This window comes from Salmo salar, chromosome ssa28, assembly GCF_905237065.1.
Source record: "Salmo salar chromosome ssa28, Ssal_v3.1, whole genome shotgun sequence".
In the NCBI taxonomy this organism is placed as follows: Eukaryota; Metazoa; Chordata; class Actinopteri; order Salmoniformes; family Salmonidae; genus Salmo; species Salmo salar.
In genome coordinates, this window is record NC_059469.1 from 12,373,875 (window position 1) to 12,396,097 (window position 22,223).

Below are 22,223 nucleotides of genomic sequence, written 5' to 3' on the forward strand. Positions count from 1 at the left end.
AGGCACAGAGACATGTCCTATCGCTGAGCTAAATCATTAGCTGTGTGATGCCTTCTTTAGAACTATCTGTTTAGTGCACAGTGATTGACTATCATATTTAGGGTGGCGTATCCCACCTGTGTTTGTCTTATTTTTGTGGTCCAGTTATAAACGCACGCATTCAGTGTCTCAAAAGTCATCATCATAACTTTGGAATTTCAATTGTCTGAAAACCAGATTGGAATTTACACTTGGCATGGAAGTATAATACCCGTTCTGCATGTTTTCTATACAGTAGGATTACACTAGAGCTTTAATTTGATTTCCAATAAGGTCCTGGGCTCTTTCTGCCCAAATACAAACAGATTAACAGATGAGTATCTCCATGCTATTGATTTATGTTAGATTGATGTTTTAAACTAGAAATATAAATGATGGAACTATACATTATAGATAGAACATCTATATGCCTGGCAAAATATACAAATGCTGAAATGCCATTTCCTGTCACATACATCAAGGACCAATTAAGATCATGCTTAGAATAGGATCACAAATGTATCCTTATTTTTGCTTAATCTTAAATGGATAGCTGTCCCTCCAAAAAATGTTAAGATGCAAACTATTTCAAGGTTTCCCATTTCTCCAATTCCATCCATCGGTTTATGTAACGTCTGCCCTCTGCCTCTGAAAACCATTGTCTGGCCACCATGCCACTAGATCCCAGAATAAGCCCCATAATGAGAGATGACAGAGAACTAATCGGGGGGGGGGGCTTACTTTTCCATGCCCAAAACAACGGGAAGGATTTCAGGGGCGACCCAAATTATCTCAATAAAAGCCGCTCCAGTGAGTCCCTTTGATTACTGAGGGATCCGTCTGAGGGAGAACTCTGGTGAGTAATATAAAACCCTCTCCTATAGAGGTTTGTGCACTACTGACTGTCTATGCTAAAGCTTTTTATCAACAAAAGGTTCCGTTACGATCTTTTCAAATGTTTTATTTCATTCAAAAATGAATAAAAAAAGAATGGCTCCTATATCTCCTCAGGTGAGTGAAACAAAACCGCAACCTTTTCTCAGTGAGTCTGGATTTGGGTAAGGTTGAAGACGCTTTATATTACAGTCCTCTCTCAGCTGGTCTTTTTGATTGATTCCTGTCACTGGATGTCTCTCCATCAGAGAAAGTGAATTTCTTGGACTTATTTTGAAACTCAGCTTTCTCTTCACAGTAAAAGCCCAGCCATGAGTACGGACGCAGAGATGGCCATTTTCGGCGAGGCAGCCGTATACCTCCGGAAACCGGAGCGAGAGAGGATTGCCGCTCAGAACATCCCATTTGATGCCAAGACAGCCTGCTATGTGACCGACAGCAAAGAGCTGTACCTCAAAGGCAACATCCAGAAGAGAGACGGTGGCAAAGTCACTGTAAAGATTACTGGTGGACAAGTGAGTGTTTGACTCCACAAATAATGAATATAGACAGTATTACTACACTGAGTATACCAAACATTAGGAACACCTTCCTAATGTTGAGTTGCACCCCACCTTTTTGCCCTCAGAACAGCCACAGTTCGTCAGAGCATGGACTCTACAAGGTGTTTAAAGTGTTCCACAGGGATGCTGGCCCATTTTGACTCTAATGCTTCTCACAGTTGTGTCAAGTTAGCTGGATGTCCTTTGGGTGGTGGACCATTCTTTATACACACATGAAACTGTTGAGTGTGGAAAAGCCCAGCAGCGTTGCAGTTATTGACACAAACTGGTGAGCCTGGCACCTACTAACATACCCCGATCAAAGGCACTTACATTTTTTGTCTTACCCATTCACCCTCTGAATGGCACACATACACAATCCATGTCTCAACTGTTTCAAGGCTTAAAAATCCTTCTTTAACCTGTCTCCTCCCCTTCATCTACACTGATTGAAGTGGATTTAAGTGTCATCAATAAGGAATCATATCTTTCACCTGGATTCACCTGGTCAGTCTTTATCATAGTAAGAGCAGGTGTTAATGTTTGTATACTCAGTGTACATTGTAATAATAACTAATACAATATGCTAGTAATTAATAGAAGTAGTACTACATGTTAATAACTCTTATGTCTAACTTTCCAAGGGTGTAACAGTGACGGAGGATGATGTGTATCCAATGAATCCTCCTAAATTTGATAAGATTGAGGACATGGCCATGATGACCCACCTCAACGAGGCCACCGTGCTGTATAACCTCAAAGAGCGTTACGCAGCATGGATGATCTATGTGAGTCTAGACTGGTTGACATTACATACTGTCAGTGGTGGAAAAAGGGCTCAATAGTCATACAGTACTTGAGTAAAAGTAAAGATACCTTAATATAAAAATGACTCAAGTAAAAGTGAAAGTCACCCAGTAAAATACTACTTGAGTAAAAGTCTAAAAGTATTTGGTTTTAAATATACTTAAGTATCAAAAGTAAAAGTATAACTCCTCTCAAATTCCTTATATTATTAGGCAAACCAGACAGCACAATTATTATGTTTTTTTTTTACATTTACAGATAGCCAGGGGCCCACTCGAACACTCAGACATAATTTACAAATTAAGCATTTGTGTTTAGTGAGTCCGCCAGATCAGAGGCAGTAGGGATGACCAGGGACGTTCTCTTGATAAGTGTGTGAATTGGACCATTTTCCTGTGAAAATGTAACGAGTACTTATGGGTGTCAGGGAAAATGTGTGGAGTAAAAAGTACATTATTTCCTTTAGGCATGTAGTGAAGTAAAAGTTGGCTAAAGTAAAGGTACACCAAAAAACGACTTAAGTAGTACTTTAAAGTATTTTTATTTAAGTACTTTGGACCACTGTGTAGTATATACAATTCTTTATCATTCACTCCAATACAATATCAATGAGATGAGCCAAAAGTAATTGGTTACTAAACTATGTTTCAGACCTACTCTGGGCTGTTCTGTGTCACTGTAAACCCCTATAAGTGGTTACCAGTCTACAACCAGGAGGTGGTAGTGGCCTACAGAGGGAAGAAACGCATGGAAGCCCCGCCTCATATCTTCTCTGTCTCTGACAACGCATATCAGTTCATGCTCACTGGTAAGGTTGATATTTGGCTCTAATGGAAAACCTTATTCAGCAGAATTACCTGATTATGTTTTTTTTATTTTACCGTTCTTTTACCAGGTAAGTTGACTGAGAACACATTCTCATTTACAGCAACGTCCTGGGGAATAGTTTCAGGGGAGAGGAAGGGGGATGAATGAGGCAATTGTAAGCTGGGGATGATTAGGTGGCCGTGATGGTATGAGGGCCAGATTGGGAATTTAGCCAGGACACCGGGGTTAACACCCCTACTCTTACGATAAGTGAAATGGGATCTTTAATGACCTCAGAGAGTCATGTCAATATGTTAATATATCCCCCTCATTAAACCCTCTCATCAAAATATTTTTATTCACAGACAGAGAGAACCAGTCTGTCCTTATCACGTAAGTTGCATTCTATATTAACAAACCCTCATATTTTTGTACCACAACTAACACTTATCTTATTTGACCTATATTATTCTTTTCCCAACCTTGTTTATTTATTTGAACTCAGTGGAGAATCTGGTGCAGGGAAGACTGTGAACACTAAGCGTGTCATCCAGTACTTTGCGACAATCGCAGTGTCTGGGAAGAAAGAATCTACCAGTGGCAAAATGCAGGTGAGGCCCTGTGATACCAGGCTGGTGCCAGCTGACAAAAAACTAGTTCAAATGTATGTAATAGTCATTTTAACTAAATATCAGATAAATAGTGGTTTGTGAAGTAAAGTGTAAGAAATTATTCTACAGGGCTCGCTGGAGGATCAAATCATTGCAGCCAACCCCCTGCTAGAGGCCTATGGGAATGCCAAAACTGTGAGGAACGACAACTCCTCACGATTTGTAAGTTGAGCCTATTACCGTTATCTTTAATATAATTCTTAAGACGTGTTACAGTTCAAACCAGGAATCATAAATTATTATTTTCCAAACAGGGTAAATTCATCAGGATTCATTTTGGAACCACTGGAAAGCTAGCATCAGCTGATATTGAGACATGTGAGTCTATGCTGTGTGTTTCTGTGCATGGTCTAGACTAGAGGTTATGGAAGGCATTGACACTCTTGACTCTTTCCCCAGACTTGCTGGAAAAGTCCAGAGTGACATTCCAGCTTGTTGATGAGAGAAGTTATCACATCTTCTATCAAGTAATGACCAACCACAAGCCAGAGCTGATAGGTAAGGATCACATGATTAATGGTATTGCCAATGGTCCATCCAGCTGAGTATTGAATTTTAAATCACTAATGACTATTTTAATCTCCACAGAGATGCTGCTCATCACAACCAACCCATATGATTTCCCCATGATCAGTCAGGGGCAGATCACTGTGACCAGCATCGTAGACAAAGATGAACTGGTCGCCACCGATGTAGGTCTTCTTGATTTGACAAATAACTTGACAAATTATGTTTGCACATTTACCATAATGTGATTAACATAATACAACATCATGTGGAATCTACATATAGTGTATATTTTGTTTCCTGCTCTTCTATTAACATTGAATCTACTTATATCTGATTGATTTGGCTACTAGACTGCTATTGATATCTTGGGCTTCACGCTGGATGAAAAGATGGGCATCTTCAAGCTGACAGGTGCTGTGATGCATCATGGGAACATGAAGTTCAAGCAGAAGCAGAGAGAGGAGCAAGCAGAGCCAGACGGCACTGAGGGTAAACATGGGTTTTGAATATGTATACATAATATGAATATACTGTATATATACTTACCCTGAAAAGTACAACATGTGACTCATCTCAGAAATGGTCCTTTGAGGGAGATGTTAAAATTCTTCTACGGCTCCTGTCATTGTTTTAGTGGCTGATAAAATTGCCTACCTCCTGGGCCTGAACTCTGCAGATCTGCTAAAAGCTCTCTGCTACCCAAGAGTGAAGGTTGGAAATGAATATGTCACCAAAGGACAGACAGTTCAGCAGGTGAAAAATCCTATCTATTCAATATTACCAATAAATGCATATCAATCAGTCCATTATGATTATTCCAATTCTGTTGTATTATTTTTTCACTTTTAGGTCCATAATTCAGTTATGGCCCTGGCAAAATCCATCTATGAGAAGATGTTCTTGTGGATGGTTATCCGTATTAACCAGATGTTGGACACCAAGCAGCCAAGGCAGTTCTTCATTGGTGTCCTGGACATCGCTGGGTTTGAGATCTTTGATGTAAGTATTGAATGTCCTCAACACAGTACTTAATCTAATGATACAGTCTCTGTAATATTGAAATACAGTATGTCAATCAAATACTTTCTACAGTACAACAGTCTGGAGCAGCTGTGTATCAACTTCACCAATGAGAAACTGCAACAGTTTTTCAACCACCACATGTTTGTGCTGGAACAAGAGGAGTACAAGAAAGAGGGAATTGAGTGGGAGTTCATAGACTTTGGAATGGACTTGGCTGCCTGCATTGAGCTCATTGAGAAGGTAAGTGTAATGGGAATATTTCATGTCAGATGAGAAGAATTTACACTACTGTTGTATCTCGTATCAACCTCTTATCAACCTCATTCCACTACAGCCAATGGGCATCTTTTCCATCCTTGAAGAGGAGTGCATGTTCCCCAAGGCTTCAGACACCACCTTCAAGAGCAAGCTGTACGACCAGCATCTGGGAAAGACTGGCTGCTTTCAGAAGCCCAAGCCTGCCAAAGGCAAGGCCGAGGCCCACTTCTCCCTGATGCACTATGCCGGAACTGTAAACTACAACATCTGTGGATGGCTGGACAAGAACAAGGACCCACTGAATGAGTCTGTGGTCCAGCTGTATCAGAAGTCTGCAGTTAAACTGCTGTCTCTCTTATATGCAAGCTTTACACAAGCCGATGGTACGGGATCTATAACTTTACCTCTAAAAACATGATCTTGTGTACACAACATGGTGTTATAGATATTCACACAACTCTTGCTTGTTTCTTTGACAGATCTTAGCAAGAAAGGTGCCAAGAAGAAAGGTGGCTCCTTCCAAACAGTGTCTGCCTTGTTTAGGGTAGGGGGATTCATCAAGTAGGGAAAATAATGAATACAAATGAGGTATTGAGACTCAAACGTTCCACTCAAACACGTTACTATCATTCCACAGGAGAACTTGGGCAAGCTGATGACAAACCTCAGATGCACTCATCCTCACTTTGTGCGCTGCTTGATTCCCAACGAGTCAAAGACTCCAGGTAGCACTAAAGCATTGGTTACTGAGTGTATGTACGAGATGGAGTGAGCTCCAAAAGTAATGGGACAGTGAATTTTTTGTTTTGTTTTATTGTAAAACACTTCTACATGGATGTGGATGCTACCATGATTACGGATAATCCTGAATGAATTGTGAATAATGATGAGTGACAAAGTTACAGACGCACACATATCTTCGCATGCTAGGAGAATGAGACCAAATACTAAACTTTGGACCACTTTAATCTACATAAGTGAATTTGGTCCAATGCTTTTGGTCCCCTAAAATGGGGGACTATGTAAAACAAAAATTAGAATTTCTAAACGGTTAATCCGATATGGATGAAAATCACATCAAATTAAAGCTAACAGTCAGCACTTTAACCTCATAGTCATTTCAAATCCAAATTGCTGGAGTACAGAGCCAAGACAACAAAAAAATGTGTAACTGTCCCAATACTTTTGGAGCTCACTGTGGCAGTTAATAATCATTCTCTTCAGATAAAATGCAGCCAAAATCTTGTACATCTTAGGTCTCATGGAGAATGCCTTGGTGATCCACCAGCTGAGGTGTAATGGTGTGTTAGAAGGTATCAGAATCTGCAGAAAAGGTTTCCCGAGCAGAATCCTGTATGGTGATTTCAAGCAAAGGTATACAATCATCAATGGTAGTTCACCAAAAATTCTATGCATTTAAATCCTTTGAAAAAAAGACAACATACCTAATGTATATATCTTTCATGTTTGTAACAGGTACAAAGTATTGAATGCTAGTGTTATCCCCGATGGCCAGTTCATTGACAACAAGAAAGCTTCAGAGAGGCTCTTGGGGTCAATTGATGTGGACCACACTCAGTACAAATTTGGGCACACCAAGGTAAGAGGAGCCCAATTTTGTCCACAATCATAAACCACAATGTTAACACTGGCAGTCAATCTAAATCCTATTCTACGGCCCAAATATGTCCTTTTGTCTCTCAGGTGTTTTTTAAGGCTGGGCTGCTGGGAACTCTGGAGGAGATGAGAGACGAGAAGCTGGCAGTGTTGGTTACAATGACTCAAGCGCTCTGCAGAGGCTTCGTCATGAGGAAGGAGTTCAAAAAGATGATGGAGCGAAGGTAAGACTGATAAATTGACTCAGTAAGACTGATCTGCTTGACTAATTATCTGTGAAGCTATAATATTTCATTTTTCTGACCATGGGGATGATGTAATAACCTCTCATTCCTCACACAGAGAATCTATTTTCATCGTCCAGTACAACATCCGCTCCTTCATGAACGTGAAACACTGGCCATGGATGAAGCTGTACTTCAAGATCAAGCCACTCCTAAAGAGTGCTGAGACTGAGAAGGAAATGGCCACCATGAAGGAAGAGTTTGCCAAGTGCAAGGAGAACCTGGCCAAGGCTGAAGCCAAGAAGAAGGAACTAGAGGAGAAAATGGTCTCCCTTCTGCAGGAAAATAACGATCTTCAGTTACAAGTAGCTTTGGTATGTTATTCACCAGTTAGGACCCAAAACATTTACAACAAAGCTATATTGACATTGTAAAATAAATAAAAGCATATAAAAATATAAAGGTTATTTTATGTTGAAACTCTCATATTAAACACCAACGGTATTCACTAAGGTTTTACAGCTTTGTCATTCTATTTTTCATTTTTAAAACATCTTATTTTCTAATTGTATATATTTTACATGTTATGAAAATTAGCTATAATCCTTTAAAGTTTCCAAAATTCTGGTAGTTTACTGATAAATTGTGAAGTTACCGGTAACAAATAAATATAATATTTGATTTAAACATGTTTTGAAAATAATTTTGTAGGAAAGTGAGAACCTTTCAGATGCGGAGGAGAGATGTGAGAGTCTCGTCAAGAACAAGATCCAGCTGGAGGTCAAAGCTAAAGAGCTGAGTGAGAGGCTGGAGGATGAGGAGGAGATAAACGCTGAGCTGACCGCCAAGAAGAGGAAGCTGGAGGACGAGTGTTCTGAGTTAAAGAAGGACATTGATGATCTGGAGCTCACCCTGGTTAAAGTGGAGAAAGAGAAACATGCAACTGAAAACAAGGTTAAAGAAACTTCCCCGGCATAAAGTCTACATTGAAGCTATTTATTTTATCAGTATGAGAACTGTTCACTTTTGTGTTTCTGTGAACAGGTGAAAAACTTGACTGAAGAAGTGTCAACACTGGATGAAACCATTGTTAAAGTATCCAAGGAGAAGAAAGCCCTCCAAGAAGCCCACCAGCAAGTCTTATATGATCTCCAGGCAGAGGAAGACAAAGTCAACACTCTGACCAAAGCCAAGGCCAAGCTGGAACAGCAAGTGGACGACGTGAGTTTGACAAGTCCAGTACATCATAGGCCTACTGTATGTCATGACGTCCTAACCTTGGTATATTCTTAAAATTATTCCATGTGATGTTACAGCTAGAGGGCTCTCTTGAACAAGAGAAGAAACATTCCATGGACCTTGAGAGATCCAGGAAGAAGTTTGAGGGAGATTTAAAACATGCCCAGGAATCCATAATGGATCTGGAGAATGAAAAACAGCAAACGGATGAAAAGCAGAAGAAGTAAGATTAAATACTTCTTACATACTGTATACATTCTACTGGATCAAGTTTTATCCACATTTTAACAACTTTCAATTAATATTTAACTTATAGGAAAGACTTTGAAATCTGTCATCTTGCTGGGAAAATGGAGGATGAGCAAGCCCTTGGTGCCCAGTTGCAGAAGAAACTAAAGGAACATCAGGTATCAAAATGCAACAAATGCAACACATGTTTCAAGCAATGATGTTGATATGTGGTGCAACTGCCAACAATGCATCCAATGGTTTTTTATCAACTGTTCTGTTTTTTCCAGGCCCGTATTGAGGAGCTGGAAGAGGAGATTGAGGCTGAACGTGCTGCCAGGGCTAAGGTGGAGAAACAGAGGTCTGATCTCGCCAGGGAACTTGAGGAGATCAGTGAGAGGCTTGAAGAAGCTGGTGGAGCCACCATTGCTCAGATTGAGATGAACAAGAAGCGAGAGGCCGAGTTTCAGAAACTGAGACGTGACCTGGAGGAGTCAACTCTGCACCATGAGGCTACTTCTGCTGCCCTGCGTAAGAAACATGCAGAAAGTATGGCCGAGATGGGAGAGCACATCGACAACCTGCAGCGAGTCAAGCAGAAGCTGGAGAAGGAGAAGGGAGAATACAAAATGGAGATCAGTGACCTGGTCAGCAACATGGAGTCGGTGTCCAAATTGAAGGTAAGTTGACAAGTTAACATGATTTATTGCACATTTTCAAACCTATATTTGAGGTTATAAAGAATGTTTTGTTCTGCCAGAGTAACCTGGAGAAAATGTGCCGAAGCCTTGAAGATCAAATCAGCGAGCTAAAGGCCAAAAGCGACGAAAGTCAGCGAAACGTCACTGACATCACTGTCCAAAAAGCAAGATTCCAAACAGAGAATGGCGAGCTTTCTCGTCAGCTGGAGGAGAGAGAATCGCTGGTATCCCAGCTGACCAGAAGCAAACAGGCTTTGACTTCGCAGGTGGATGAACTGAAGAGGCTGGCTGAAGAGGAGCTTAAGGTACAGAAACACAACTGATTCAAATGTCCGCATCACATCAAACAAACATTAAGACACATACTAAACGTTTCCCTTACTGGGTGTGTTTGCAGGTCAAAAATGCCCTAGCCCATGTCCTCCAATCGTCCCGCCATGACTGTGACCTACTGAGGGAGCAGTTCGAGGAGGAGCAGGAGGCCACGGCAGAGCTGCAGCGCGGCATGTCCAAGGCCAATGTAGAGGTGGCTCAGTGGAGAACCAAATACGAGTCTGATGCCATCCAGAGAACAGAAGAGCTGGAGGAGGCCAAGTATGATTAGTCAGACCTGTAGATATACAGAGTTAGACTCTCATGCTGACACCAAACATTCCATTGCAAAGATATTCTGATTTGCATACAGTGGTTTTTTGGAACTGTTGATGACAATATAGAGACCATTCTATTTCTTAATATATAGCAGCGTTTGCTAAAATCTCTATATCTATGGCTCTCTATAACTTTTAATTTATCTATTAGGAAGAAGCTTGCCCTGCGTCTTCAGGATGCAGAAGAGACAATTGAGGCTGTGAACGCTAAGTGTTCCTCTCTGGAGAAGAGCAAGCAGAGGCTGCAGGGAGAGGTAGAGGACCTGATGATTGATCAGGAGAAAAATCACGCCTGGGCCGCTAACCTGGACAAAAGGCAAAAGAACTTTGACAAGGTATTAAATGACTTGGAGAGGACTCAAATCATTTTAATTTGAGGTCTATTTCTTGGTAACAAACTTTTTGTCTCCTCAGATTTTGGCTGAATGGAAGCAGAAGTATGAGGAGAGTCAGGCTGAGCTGGAAGGTTCCCAGAAAGGGTCTCGTGCTATTAGCACTGAGCTCTTCAAAATGAAGAATTCTTACGAGGAATGTCTGGATCAGCTGGAGACCATGAAGAGAGAGAACAAGACGCTGCAGCGTATGGCTGAGACTGTGGTTTTGACATTCTTAGACTTTAAAAAGTATCCTATAGGCAAAGGCAACTGATAAAATTATTGACCAAATCTCTGTTTTTCTATTTGATCACCAGAGGAGGTCACAGACCTGAGTGATCAGCTTGGTGAGACTGGGAAGAGCATCCATGAAGTGGAGAAGGCCAAGAAGATTATAGAGACTGAGAAAGCAGAGATCCAGACAGCTCTTGAGGAAGCAGAGGTACTGTGTTTCAACAATACTGTAGATGAGTAAAGTTGGTTTGGTTCAGTTCTGGGCATGAAACCCGGTAGGTTGTACTCTTTATAGTTACATGTACACTTCAAAGCAAGTGCTCTTCAATCACCACCCTTATCTCCCTCAGGCCTCTCTGGAGCACGAGGAGTCCAAGATACTACGTGTGCACCTGGAGCTGGCCCAGGTCAAAGGCGAAGTGGACAGGAAGCTAGCGGAAAAGGACGAGGAGATGGATAAGCTAAAATGCAACAACCAGAGGTTGATCGAGTCCATGCAGAGCACTCTGGAAGCTGAGGTCAGGGGCAGGAATGATGCTCTCAGGTTCAAATGCAAAATGGAGGCTGATCTTAACGAGATGGAGATCCAGTTGAGCCATGTCAACCGGCAGTCTGCTGAGGCCCAGAAACAGCTGAGGAATGTCCAGGGACAACTTAAGGTGAGGGTCACTTTTACTGCAAACAGCCATGTGATGAATTTTGGAGCAGGGCAATGTGTGGCATCATAACAGAGCATGGTAGTAGCACTATCCCCCAACTTCGATGAATCGGTGTTAGAAGTAGGATCCACACCTCTACTTCCTTGCTGGACTTCAGTTGCAGCTTCATAGAACTAATCAAGACATGGTTGGGACTGGTTTGCCAGGATGCCCAGCTGCACCTGGATGAGGCTCTGCGTAGCCAGGAGGACCTGAGGGAGCAGACAGCCATGGTGGAGCGCAGGAGCTCCCTGATGCAGGCCGAAGTGGAGGAGCTGAGGGCTGCCCTGGAGCAGACGGAGAGGAGCCGCAAGATGGCCGAGCAGGAACTGACTGACGCCTGTGAGAAAGTGGGGCTGCTGCATTCCCAGGTTAGTGTCAGTGGCTTATTTACATCATATTTATAAGGAAATATAATCATGTAAATTACAGTTGAGGCCTTATCTATTCTCATCGGTCAAGTCAGGAAGAACTTCTCAAGTTGAAGAACTTCTGTTTCAGAACATCAACCTGATGAGCACCAAAAAGAAGCTGGATGCTGACCTCACCCAACTCCAGGCTGAGGTTGAGGATGCTGTCCAGGAGGCCAGGAATGCAGAGGAGAAAGCCAAGAAGGCAATCACGGACGTGAGTGACAACCAGAGGTTTCACAGAGTACACTGTCATAGACATCCCTCTTTCAATCCTGTTTATCCTTGTTCTCTGTGTGCCAATGCAGGCAGCCATGATGGCTGAGGAGCTGAAGAAGGAGCAGGACACCAGCGCTCACCTGGAGAGGATGAGGAAAAACCTGGAGGTCACAGTCAAAGACCTGCAGGTCCGTCTGGACGAGGCTGAGAACTTGGCCATGAAGGGAGGCAAGAAGCAACTCCAGAAACTGGAGACCAGGGTGAGTCAATAATAGCTATTCTCTTCTGATATGCAAATGCATAGCTCTCAAATGGATGATATCCAGAGGATTAGCCGACTGAGTATGAGCGGTAGGAAAATCTCTAGGCTATAATAACTCTGCATCTGAATTTCAAATAGATTTTTCAAAAGAAGTGCATATTAATTAAACAAATATATTTGAAAGAGTGACATTCCAACCTTTGACCCTCTGGGTTGCAGGTGCGAGAGTTGGAGGGAGAACTGGAGGCTGAGCAGAGGATGAGAGTTGATGCCATCAAAGGAGTCAGGAAATATGAGAGGAGAGTCAAGGAACTCTCCTACCAGGTAGAGGATTACCATATTGCATTGATATTACCACTACTACAGTAGTTTAATGATAATGATGGTTATGATGATGATGATGTGGGGTAGGTGGATGAAGACAAAATGGTAATAATAATAATATTTTCCAGGCAGAGGAGGACAAGAAGAATGTCTTCAGACTCCAGGACCTGGTGAACAAGCTGCAGCTGAAAGTAAAGGCATACAAACGCCAGGCTGAGGAAGCTGTAAGAAAAACTTTCATTTGTCATCTATACCCCAATTCAAAATGGCTGCATATGTATTTAATTATGACGTTAACCTTGTTGATGCTGAATTTCTCCACAGGAAGAGCAGGCTAACACACACCTGACTAAGTTCAGGAAAGTGCAACATGAACTGGATGAGGCATCCGAGAGGGCTGATCTCGCTGAGTCCCAGGTCAACAAGATGAGAGCCAAGAGCAGAGACATGGGCTCAACGGTTTGTTTGAAATTATACCTTTACAGAGAATGTTGTTTAGTAATGCCACAGTATTCATAGGTAGTGAATGATATCAAACCTTTCTTTCTCCAAACAGAGCAAAGAATAGTGAAGAGAAGATATGACTCAAAGACTCCTAAAATAGGAGTTTTTAATTCCTTATGTACTATGCATGCTTGGCTCACTGTATGTGCTGTATTATTAAACGCACATAATATGGGTTTTGTGTGTAGCCCTATGATATAAGCTCCTTTGGAAAGAATACTGCATTTCTACCTGAAGTATATTGGCGCCGCCTTGTGGTTAACACCCGTTGTATTTTCTATCTTGCCTCCACTTTTCACTTCAAGATTGCGACACTAAGATTACTTTCGACCTAATAGACATGGCTATACTGTATGTTACAACGAGCATAGGCTCGCCTACCATGATTGTGAGATCTACACTACGTTTAATTGCAAAATAAATTATGGCACACATTCCAAAAGTATGACTAAGTAGCTGCATTCATTGGACGTGCATATCATTGATCGGTGGAGCTCCTTTTCAACAGTTCACGTTATGGCAAAGTCACATTGTTTTACACGGTCGCCTTGTCAAACCTTCATAAACAATCGCGTCTTGGAGAAGTGATTCAACTGACAAAGCACGTTACAGTTCAATAAGCCCAGCCTTGGTGAAAGTTGCTAATTGATTACTAATCCCCACAACATAACTAATGTGCAAAAAAAAACGGAACCGAGTACCGGGTTATCTCATAGAAAAGCGCAATAGGAATTGAAGGAGCACAGACTTAACTGTGGACTTTGCGAAAGGGAGTTCACACAAACGGAGAAGCGCCCATATACACACGCTCAGAACGCATCTGCGCTGAGTTCGGGATTTTACAGGATTCTTTTGACAAGGGATGCCTTTTCATTCACTCAGAAAGTACTTTAACCAGATTCGCAACATGTTGGATTGTTGTCATTGATGCGCTAACTAATCAACATTACAAGTTTGACAATAAATATCCAAGTGAATCTCGAGGAAAGGGATCAGTCTGTGTGAATCTACGCGCGGACCCGACGTTATACCGGAGAAGATAACGATGTCTGGATCTTACTGCAAAAGTTTATACTCCTTCAGCGGGGACCAACATCAGCAGGGTTTGACTTTTGAAGTTGGAGAAATCATAAAGATAGTTCAGCCGTTGCCTGGCGGCTGGTGGGAAGGAGAGCTGGATGGAGTCAAGGGATGGTTCCCAGCAAGTTATGTTCAGGTCTTAGAGGTAAGTCTGAATGTCCACTCTCAGATCAATAAATGGTGCAATGCCAATGGTGAAGCAAATGGCACCAAAATACCCCCCCCCTCCGTTTGAGTTTGGAGTGAAGCGTATACTTAGTATGACCTAATGATGTACGAGTCCTTATGATGCTTACTATATTACCCAACGAAATAACGTCATCATAAGGAGTCAAGATGTCTTTACACTTCAATAACACACTCGGATATTTTGACATTGTGTTAAATACGTATCCTCATAACCCCACATTCACACCCATGGCTGGTATCTTAACAGACGTGGAGATTTGTTTCAGAGATGAGGGTTTCAAACAGTTTTCCTATTGGTGTTCATCAGCTTGAGAGCTAGCCTCCCCGCCCCTGTCCACTCTTCTGAGGCCTCCACCACATTTCCTCATTCCTGACACATTCCATTGGAATTCTCAGGTCTCCTGCCTGTGTCTGTCTGCATGAGTGCACGGGGCAGATTACTGAGGGAACACACACGCGCTTGTGCGGTGTGCAGGTGAACACAAGGTTCACGGAAGGGCAGGGAAATCCTTAGCAAAGGACTGTCTTGAATCAGGTTTTAGCCAAGAGTGACAAGAAAACACAGCTAATTACTTGTTTTTATCAACAATTGGCAAAAGGAAATGGACACTAGCCCAATGTTCACACTCGCGGACACAGTAAATCACTGGATCAGAAATGAGATGGGAGTAGATCTGTAGGACGTGGGCTGGTCGGCTGGCCGAGGCAGCTGGTCCTCAACACACCTCAATCGGTCATTCAACATACCAGCTTGATGTGGTTGTGTAGCGCTTGAAGGGGAACTGCCAAATCACCAGTGACCCTGTAGTTCCAGAGCATGTGAACGTCCACCTTTTATCATAAAGGGTCAGATCTCTTGATAGATGTACATACAGGGAGGAATCTGGTACTTGGTACAGTAGTGTACATCTCTATTTTTCCAGATAAGGATAAGTGGGAAGAAGCTCTGACATGACCTGATACTGGGTGTGTAACAGGTGGAGGCTGCATTGAAGGAAACTACTTGAGTAGTTAGTTACATTGGCTCGGGTTTAGGATGTGTGTTGCACCATCAACCCCTCTACCCGTTCCACCACCTCACTAAGAACTGGATGAGAAGGAAACTCTATTCACATGTAAAATCAGATGCATTTCACCTCTATTAATGCAGGGACTGGATCATTAAAAACAACCTCTATTTGTTCAGAGCATTACTGTAAAGGAACAGGTCGTCTATATGACTGTGTGTGAGTAGTTACCATCAGCAATAAGTATTCAGCAATGTCTCTGAATAGCATAAAAGCATTTCATTTGAAACACTGACATAGAAGTGTGTAGAAACAGGAAGTTCTTCCGAATGAGTTACCAAATGATTTGCTACTAATGCTGACTTGGCTCTTGCATATAGATCTGAATGAAAGAACCACAATAGAAACTTCTAGTCAACCAATGAAACTAGCCAGGCATTTTCAGGGAATTCCTTTTGATCTCTTCCATCTGTTCTACATGAATTCAAACAAGAGGAAAACACACCTAGAAACAGTCCTATATGTCATCAATTCAGACCGAGGTGTTTTCAACGACAGAGTCAGGGGAATGTGTGTTTTCACCGCTGGCGTCGTTTACAGTGTGGTGCTTTGATCTCTGAGACACGCTCCATTGTCATCTTCAGCAGACAAGGCTTTGTTCTCCAAACAGTCTATTCTTCTTTTCTTTTTTTTTCTTCAAAATTTGATGAGTCGTTCAACAGAAAACCTGTCATCAGGCCTGTGCTCGCCTTGACAGACCCTCAGATCCGCACACTCCCCGGGAACCTACTTGTATAGATAGATACTGCCTTCATTTTAACAAACAAATACAACACAGAAGGCATTCAGTTCATAATTTATGATGAGATGTTCATAACTTTTATTTTTTGAATAACTTTATCTTTGTGTTATTGTTATGGAAGCTGGAGAATGTGTAATATCATTGGGCACTGCCGGCTACTTTCAGATGAGGAGTACATTAAAGGGGATGGTGATAATGAGCTATACATTTCCTGTTACTATAGCAGTGATCACTGGGTGAGGGATGACAGCTGTGTTTGATTGAGGAACTGTTTCCTGTCCTTCTTTTGTGTATTTTCCAAGCTCACTGAATGACCAAGAGAAAGAGGTAATGTCATTGATGATGTTATGAGATGTTTAGGACAGGGTGGTTAAAGAGGGGTTCCACCCCTAACATCAGTAAAGTGCTGAAATTTGTATTTTTCCATATCAGTATGAGTCTACCCGTTGTCTATATGGTTTTATATACAGTTGAAGTCGGAAGTTTACATGCACCTTAGCCAAATATGTTTAAACTCCGTTCTTCACAATTCCTGACATTCAAACCGAGTAAAAATTCCCTGTCTTAGGTCAGTTAGGATTACCACTTTTTTTAACAATGTGAAATGTCAGAATAATAGTAGAGAATGATATATTCAGCTTTAATTTCTTTCATCACATTCCTAGTGGGTTAGAAGTTTACATGCACTCAATTAGTATTTGGTAGCATTGCCGTTAAATTGTTTAATTTGGGTCAAACGTTTTGGGTAGCCTTCCAAAAGCTTCCCACAATAAGTTGGGTGAATTTTGTCCCATTCCTCCTGACAGAGCTGGTGTAACTGAGTCAGGTTTGTAGGCCTCCTTGCTCTCACATGCTTTTTCAGTTCTGCCCACAAATTTTCTATGGGATTGAGGTCAGGGCTTTGTGATGGCCACTCCAATAACTTGACTTTGTTGTCCTTAAGCCATTTTGCCACAACTCTGGAAGTATGCTTGGGGTCATTGTCCATTTGGAAGACCCATTTGCGACCAAGCTTTAACTTCCTGACTTATGTCTTGAGATGTTGCTTCAATATATCCACCTAATTTTCCTCTCTCATGATGCCATCTATTTTGTTAAGTGCACCAGGCCCTCCTGCTGCAAAGCACCCCCACAACATGATGCTGCCACCTCCATGCTTCACGGTTGGGATGGTATTCTTCGGCTTGTAAGCCTCCCCCTTTTTCCTCCAAACATAACGATGGTCATTATGGCCAAAGAGTTCTATTTTTGTTTCATCAGACCAGAGGACATTTCTCCAAAAAGCACGATTTTTTTCCCCCATGTGCATTTGCAAACTGTAGTCTGGCTTTTTTATGGCGGTTTTGGAGCAGTGGCTTCTTCCTTGCTGAGCGGCCTTTCAGGTTATGTCAATATAGGACTCGTTTTACTGTGGATATAGATACTTTTGTACCTGTTTCCTCCAGCATCTACACAAGGTCCTTTGCTGTTGTTCTGGGATTGATTTGCACTTTTCGCACCAAAGTATGTTAATCTCTAGGAGACAGAACGCATCTCCTTCCTGAGCGGTATGACGGCTGCGTGGTCCCATGGTGTTTATACTTGCGTACTATTGTTTGTACAGATGAACGTGGTACCTTCAGGCGTTTGGAAATTGCTCCCAAGGATGAACCAGACTTGTGGAGGTCTCCAATTTTGGCTGATTTCTTTTGATTTTCCCATGATGTCAAGCAAAGAAGCACTGAGTTTGAAGGTAGGCCTTGAAATACATCCATATAGGTACAACTCCAATTAACTCAAATTATGTTAATTAGCCTATTAGAAGCTTCTAAAGCCATGACATCCTTTTCTGGAATTTTCCAAGCTGTTTAAAGGCACAGTCAACTTAGTGTATGTAAACTTCTGACCCACTGGAATTGTAATACAATGAATTATAAGTGAAATAATCTGTCTGTAAACAATTGTTGGAAAAATTACTTGTGTCATGCAGAAAGTAGATGTCCTAACCAACTTGCCAAAACTATAGTTTATTGTTAACACATTTTTGGAGTGGTTGAAAAACAAGTTGTAATGACTCCAACCTAAGTGTATGTAAACTTCCGACTTCAACTGTACCGGTATGACTCTGGTGGTCATGACAACCTAACTGATGAACAGAAGTGGAACAGGGCACGGTGAATCACGGATCATGCCATTGAGTCATCAAGTCAAGTCATTGCTGATTAGTGCCAAACTAATTGAGGTGGAGCTTAATGAGGAAGAGATGAGGGAAAAAAGGATAAAGGAAATGAAAGCTGTAGAATCTAGATGAATGGACCAATTAGACACACCATTGATGACAGATTTCACCCAATGGAAATGGCTCTCCGGGGGACAAAGAATTTGATTGGTTCGAAGAATGAGTCATTAACATTTTGGTGTATAATAGTTAGTTACATATACAGCCATTTACCACGTTGGTGAGTTGGCAATGACCGACTATTACCAGAAAACAATTTAGTCTCCACGCTAAACTAATTAGCACTTTGGTGTGATGTCACTTTCCTTTGCCTAATCATCTTGAAGTAGCTCACAGCTTACTGTAAATGTATTTTGCTCATTTCCTTTACATGTATTTTAGCTAGCCTCTGTTCCAATCAAAACAGATTAGACTATAGGTTATAGTGTAACTTACTGGGTTTTGTGGTGTCCGTGCTATATTATCATTATTTGATTATTCCAATAGTTGCTATGGAATGGCATCCTGCATTCATCTCTCCTCAGTAGCCCACTCTCTCTCACACACACTCTCGCTCTAATCTCCAACCCAAAGACAGTCTAGTGTGATTATCAGCACTGGCGTGACTGAGGGAGCTGGCATGGTGAGGCAATGAGGCCTGCTATATTCTGTGCTGTGTGGGCATGGAGACCACAGTTCTAGTCTAGATGACAGCTGGGCAGGGTCAGCGTTACTGGGGCACCACTCCCATAACTAATCATGACGCCCCCGTTGCTCCTGAAATATGAATGTGGGTAGTGGATGTATGTGTAACCCCAACGCTGCAGATGGGCCTAAGATGGACCATCTGTAGAGACTAGGGTAGAGAGTTCACCTTGACTCTCAAACAATGACTAAATCATTTTACTTGTTGAGGTTTTCACATCTACTAACAGCAGTATGAGGCAGACCTTTTTCTACTGTTGAAATTAGGCATGGGATCTTATGTGAAGTTAATGTCATAACATGTGACAACAAGTAATGCAACATGTGATAACTTGATCACATGTGAAGTGTTCCAAAAACACGTTTCATTTTATTTTTGTAAGAGATATTATTTATCTCCATATGGCATATGTTTTCAAAGAGTCGTGTTTTAATGTTACACTTTCAAATGAATAAATGAAACCAGGCAATATACTGAATTAGCCAACTGATCTGATCTTATTCAACTGAAAACCTGTGTGTTTTTGGAACACGTGTGGAATTCATGTTTTTTTCCATAAGGGAACTTACGGCAGGTAGCCTAGTGGATAGAGGGTTGGGCCAGTAACAGAAAAGTTGCTGGATCGAAACCCCGTGCTGACAAGGTAAGACATAATCTGTCGTTCTGAACACGGCAGTTAATCCACTGTTCTCCGCTAGGCCGTCATTGTAATAAGAATTTGTTCTTAACTGACTTGCCTAGTTAAATATGAAAAATAAAAACCCCTCTCATTAGTCTTTTAAAGCCTTCCCTCAGTGGCTTAGTCAGCTGTGTTATGAAACCGTATCTGTGGTTGTAACTGGGCTAGTGTAGTGTTAGGACTCTGGGCTCCTCACACAGGGGGTAGGTAGATAGTCATTTAGGCTGGCATAATCCCCCTGTAGAGGAATGTGAGGGTCAGGGAGCTGCTGAGACCTACTGCCCCCCTACACACCACACTGCCAGGTGTTTCCCTGCCAGGAACATGGGAAAACTCTACAACTCTCTAACCACCACTCCCAATGCTGACGTCATACCCGTGGTAAACACTTTCCACTAAATTGCATATAATCTGATATTTATTCAGTATCATACCGTAGTTACTCGGACTACTTTGAATAACAACCAGACTGTTTGTTTACTCAGCTGTACACGGTAGCTGCAGATGAGGATTTTCCATGTTTTATAAAGGACATGAGTTACTAGGGTGTAGGTACTGTGTAGTTGCAGGCAGTTTGATATCTCCTACCTGGGATACTATTCAAGTAGAATGATTGTGTCTGTATTTCTTTGTTTGAGTGAATGAGTGAATACAATGAGTGAATGAGTGAATACAAGATATATGATCTTCCACTGTACAGCATGACCTTAGCAGTCAGTAGAGCCATTCCACATGCTGCACTAACTCAATTGTCTCGCGTCACTTCTGCAGTGTTATCAGTTAAATTTGTAAGGCTAGAGAAGGAGACCGGAGGAGGGATAGAGGGACTTACAAGGCATGGTACAGGTCTTGTGCAATCCACATAAACTGGTATGGGCAGAGGAAGCACAAAACGGGCTTTGTTGCACGTAGGGAGCACCCTAGCACTCACCACACACTGTCTGCCATTGTCTGCTTCCTTATGTCTCATAGCCTGTGTTTCTCTCTCATTGTGACTGAATGTGTGTCTAGTTTCTGTGTGTGTGTGTGTGCGCATCTGGGAATGTGGCTTCAGGCTCTCACAATAGCCCTAAACCAAAACAACCTCTTCCAAATAAAGACGTCTCCTACTGCCCCCATACTCTACAGCCCAAAGCAGAGCTCTCTCTCGCTCTCTGTCTCACTTCCCTCTCTCATTTCAGTTAGTCTTTCCACTGTACCCTTGCGTCTGCTAGACAGAGTCTTACGGTAGTAATGACTAAGTGAGCGTGTGTGACTGTGTGCGTGTGAGAGATGTTTCTTTCTGACTGTATTCCTCACACCCTGAGAGAGAGGCCTGGGCCCCCTAGCCGCCCGTCACTGGCTGAGTGATCTCACAGGGTTGAGAACTCTCTCCTCTTCTCCTTCGCAGCCTCCCGAAGTCTTGGGCAACAGCCGTTAGCTGGCTGCTCCACTCTCCATTGGGAGCCATTGTTGAACGGATGACGATAGATTGTGAAGAGCTCATATTTGCTGAGTCATAACCATGTGTGTGTACCAGAGCCTTTTATCTACATTTGAGGGGGAAATGTACCCTGACAGCATCCATATTTCCTATTGGCTTTTAGTATAGCTTTAGCATGGTCTGAAAGTACACATCAACATTCACCAGTCCTTCATCATTGTAATTACTGGTAGTGACCTATGAAGGCAAGTGACTCTGGGTATATAAATATGATGGTGCTGATAAGAGTACAGTAAAGGTATTTATGAGTGAATAATAGGAAACAGGCATTTCCACCATCAGTCACACCTCTGTTCCTCTGACACTGCATCTGCTGACTGGACAGGATAGGGTGGGATGGAGAGATCACAGTGGAAGAGAGGGAGAGATGCAGAGGCAAAGTAAACAGAGACGGTGTGTACCGTGCTACTATTTTTGCCATCCCTCATGACTAGGAGGTACCCTCTGCTCTGATTTTGTGTGTGTGTGTGTGTGTGTGTGTGTGTGTGTGTGTGTGTGTGTGTGTGTGTCCAGCCCCTGTTTGTGGCTATATGCTGGCATGTAAATATATGCACATTGTTTGGCTTGTGGCTTGTGTTCACATCGTATCTCTGTACAGCCCAAGGCTCCTTCGGATGCTTTGAGGATGTACAACATTTGGGAGTATTGGAAAACTCCAAACATTTCTCATTGTCAAGAGTCATCGCCAGCGTTGTTTGCGACCTCAATGTTTCTGTATACTGAGCAACATGTACTTATTTAAACCACAGTTGAAAGAACTGTTACAGTTGGTTGGCCCTGGTGTACTGGGAACTTTCTTTATGTTCTCTGTAATGGCTTGATGTCCTTGGTTCATGATACTGTTCCACCTCTGTTCTGGCGTGTTG

At 42.2% G+C, this 22,223-nt stretch overlaps 2 protein-coding genes across 2 annotated transcripts in view; both read left to right on the plus strand.

The window, feature by feature from the left end:
* Window positions 1-925: 925 nt before the first annotated feature.
* LOC106589491 (myosin heavy chain, fast skeletal muscle) lies at window positions 926-13,389 on the plus strand. Its single transcript, XM_014179548.2, has 38 exons — window positions 926-1,427; window positions 2,099-2,242; window positions 2,913-3,069; window positions 3,434-3,461; window positions 3,574-3,679; window positions 3,809-3,901; window positions 3,994-4,057; window positions 4,139-4,237; window positions 4,328-4,431; window positions 4,600-4,738; window positions 4,884-5,002; window positions 5,099-5,248; window positions 5,342-5,512; window positions 5,607-5,913; window positions 6,010-6,074; window positions 6,168-6,255; window positions 6,787-6,904; window positions 7,007-7,130; window positions 7,235-7,371; window positions 7,490-7,745; window positions 8,083-8,325; window positions 8,416-8,592; window positions 8,688-8,833; window positions 8,927-9,017; window positions 9,129-9,518; window positions 9,599-9,844; window positions 9,937-10,133; window positions 10,341-10,524; window positions 10,604-10,769; window positions 10,881-11,005; window positions 11,148-11,456; window positions 11,663-11,866; window positions 11,997-12,122; window positions 12,214-12,384; window positions 12,606-12,710; window positions 12,839-12,934; window positions 13,035-13,169; window positions 13,267-13,389. Exons 1-38 carry the CDS (start codon window positions 1,224-1,226, stop codon window positions 13,276-13,278), a joined length of 5,796 nt encoding a protein of 1,931 aa, XP_014035023.1. The 5' UTR covers window positions 926-1,223; the 3' UTR covers window positions 13,279-13,389.
* Window positions 13,390-13,958: 569 nt separating this feature from the next.
* gas7b (growth arrest-specific 7b) overlaps window positions 13,959-22,223 on the plus strand; it is a 52,676-nt gene continuing 44,411 nt past the window's right edge. The window contains exon 1 of the mRNA XM_014179549.2: window positions 13,959-14,439. Coding sequence (XP_014035024.1) covers window positions 14,260-14,439 — 180 coding nt within the window. The 5' untranslated portion in view covers window positions 13,959-14,259. The remainder of the gene's footprint in view (window positions 14,440-22,223) is intronic.

What these genes read in the sequence shown, in the direction of transcription:
- LOC106589491 (XM_014179548.2), top strand. Translation starts at nt 1,224, where the DNA reads ATGAGTACGGACGCAGAGATGGCCATTTTCGGCGAGGCAGCCGTATAC. An exon ending in ACGCAGCATGGATGATCTAT is followed by an intron (nt 2,243 to 2,912) that starts GTGAGTCTAGAC and finishes ACTATGTTTCAG; the next exon opens with ACCTACTCTGGGCTGTTCTG. An exon ending in AACCAGTCTGTCCTTATCAC is followed by an intron (nt 3,462 to 3,573) that starts GTAAGTTGCATT and finishes ATTTGAACTCAG; the next exon opens with TGGAGAATCTGGTGCAGGGA.